Source organism: Wasmannia auropunctata, unplaced genomic scaffold (genome assembly GCF_000956235.1).
Source record: "Wasmannia auropunctata unplaced genomic scaffold, wasmannia.A_1.0 LD336064.1, whole genome shotgun sequence".
Taxonomy (NCBI): domain Eukaryota; kingdom Metazoa; phylum Arthropoda; class Insecta; order Hymenoptera; family Formicidae; genus Wasmannia; species Wasmannia auropunctata.
The window spans coordinates 913,044-914,163 of NW_012026826.1; the positions used below are offsets into that span (position 1 = coordinate 913,044).

Here is a 1,120-nt window from a genome sequence, read left to right on the forward strand (position 1 = left end):
TTTTAGCTTTGTTTCTTTTATATGCGTCACTTTTTAGTTTTTTATTTAATTCACGTATACGGATATATGTTCTTGTACGTATTAAGCATAATAATACTTTATTTGGTATTAAACAACAGTTTTCATTTTATGATTCCATAATTTTCGATACTAATGTTTTAAAAATCTCTGGCTCCTTATTAAATAGAAGGACCATGGTAATCTTAAAATACCTTTTCCATGATTTTTGCCGTTTCAAATAATTCCGTAAAAGAGCTGATTATTCTACCTCTAGAAATATGGTTAATCCAGTTATTATCTGAATTAATTAATAATTCTGTTGGTGTTTCTAAAAATGGGAACTAGCTCCGAAATCTAAATGCTGCATAACTTGCGATATATTTAAGGCCTTCTTCTTTTATTATGTCGATTATGTTTAATTCCTCTACTTTATTTAGAAGTTTTAATTCATCTTCATTTGGAGAATATTGTATATTTGTACATATATCTATATTAAAAAGTATAATAAAATAATAAATGTAAAAACATTCAAGTCAGAAATTGTGGAAAGTCTGTTTTAATAAAAAGAAAATTCTTTTATAAACGAAGTCGTTTAAATATACAAACTTTTTTCCGTTTACATACATATGTATATAGCTTACCGGCCGGGTCATCATTTTCAGTATTTTCATTTTCAACATCATAAATTCATTTAAATTATCTGTATCGAAATTTAATTCAGTCTCATTATTATTCTTTTCTTCTTCATTATCCTCCTTTTCTTTTTCATTCAAATATATATCATATTGTATATTATCTAATTCAGTCTCGTTATCATTCTTTTCTTTTTCATTATCCTCCTTTTCTTTTTCTTTTTGTTCATCGTAAATTAAGCTCAAGTCACTAGTTAGGCATATTTCGGAAGCATCTTGCAAACAGGTGTTACCTGTTGCCGATAGTGAACACATCTGATGAGTGCTTTCCTAATACACGTATCACCGTAGTCTGTACCGAAACTGCAATGATGTTGGGTGGTCGTAACTTGCTCCCATAGCTTGGATGTACGCAAATAAATTTTCGATGATATCTTGATTAAGGCGATTGGTCATGATATATATAATGTCTGAATTTTTATTTGTGA

General features: G+C 28.4%; 1 protein-coding gene across 2 annotated transcripts in view; it reads right to left on the reverse strand.

Moving 5' to 3' along the window:
• The window catches only part of LOC105450266 (nucleic-acid-binding protein from mobile element jockey-like), an 8,214-nt gene that overhangs the window by 1,015 nt on the left and 6,079 nt on the right, over positions 1-1,120 (reverse strand). Inside the window, exon 3 of one of the 2 annotated variants that reach the window (XM_011690029.1) lies at positions 804-995. The exons of the other annotated variant lie outside the window; for it this stretch is intronic. Within the exon in view, the coding sequence (XP_011688331.1) occupies positions 887-995 (109 nt within the window). The 3' untranslated portion in view covers positions 804-886. Of the gene's footprint in view, positions 1-803; positions 996-1,120 lie in introns of those variants that run through there. 2 annotated transcript variants of the gene reach the window in all.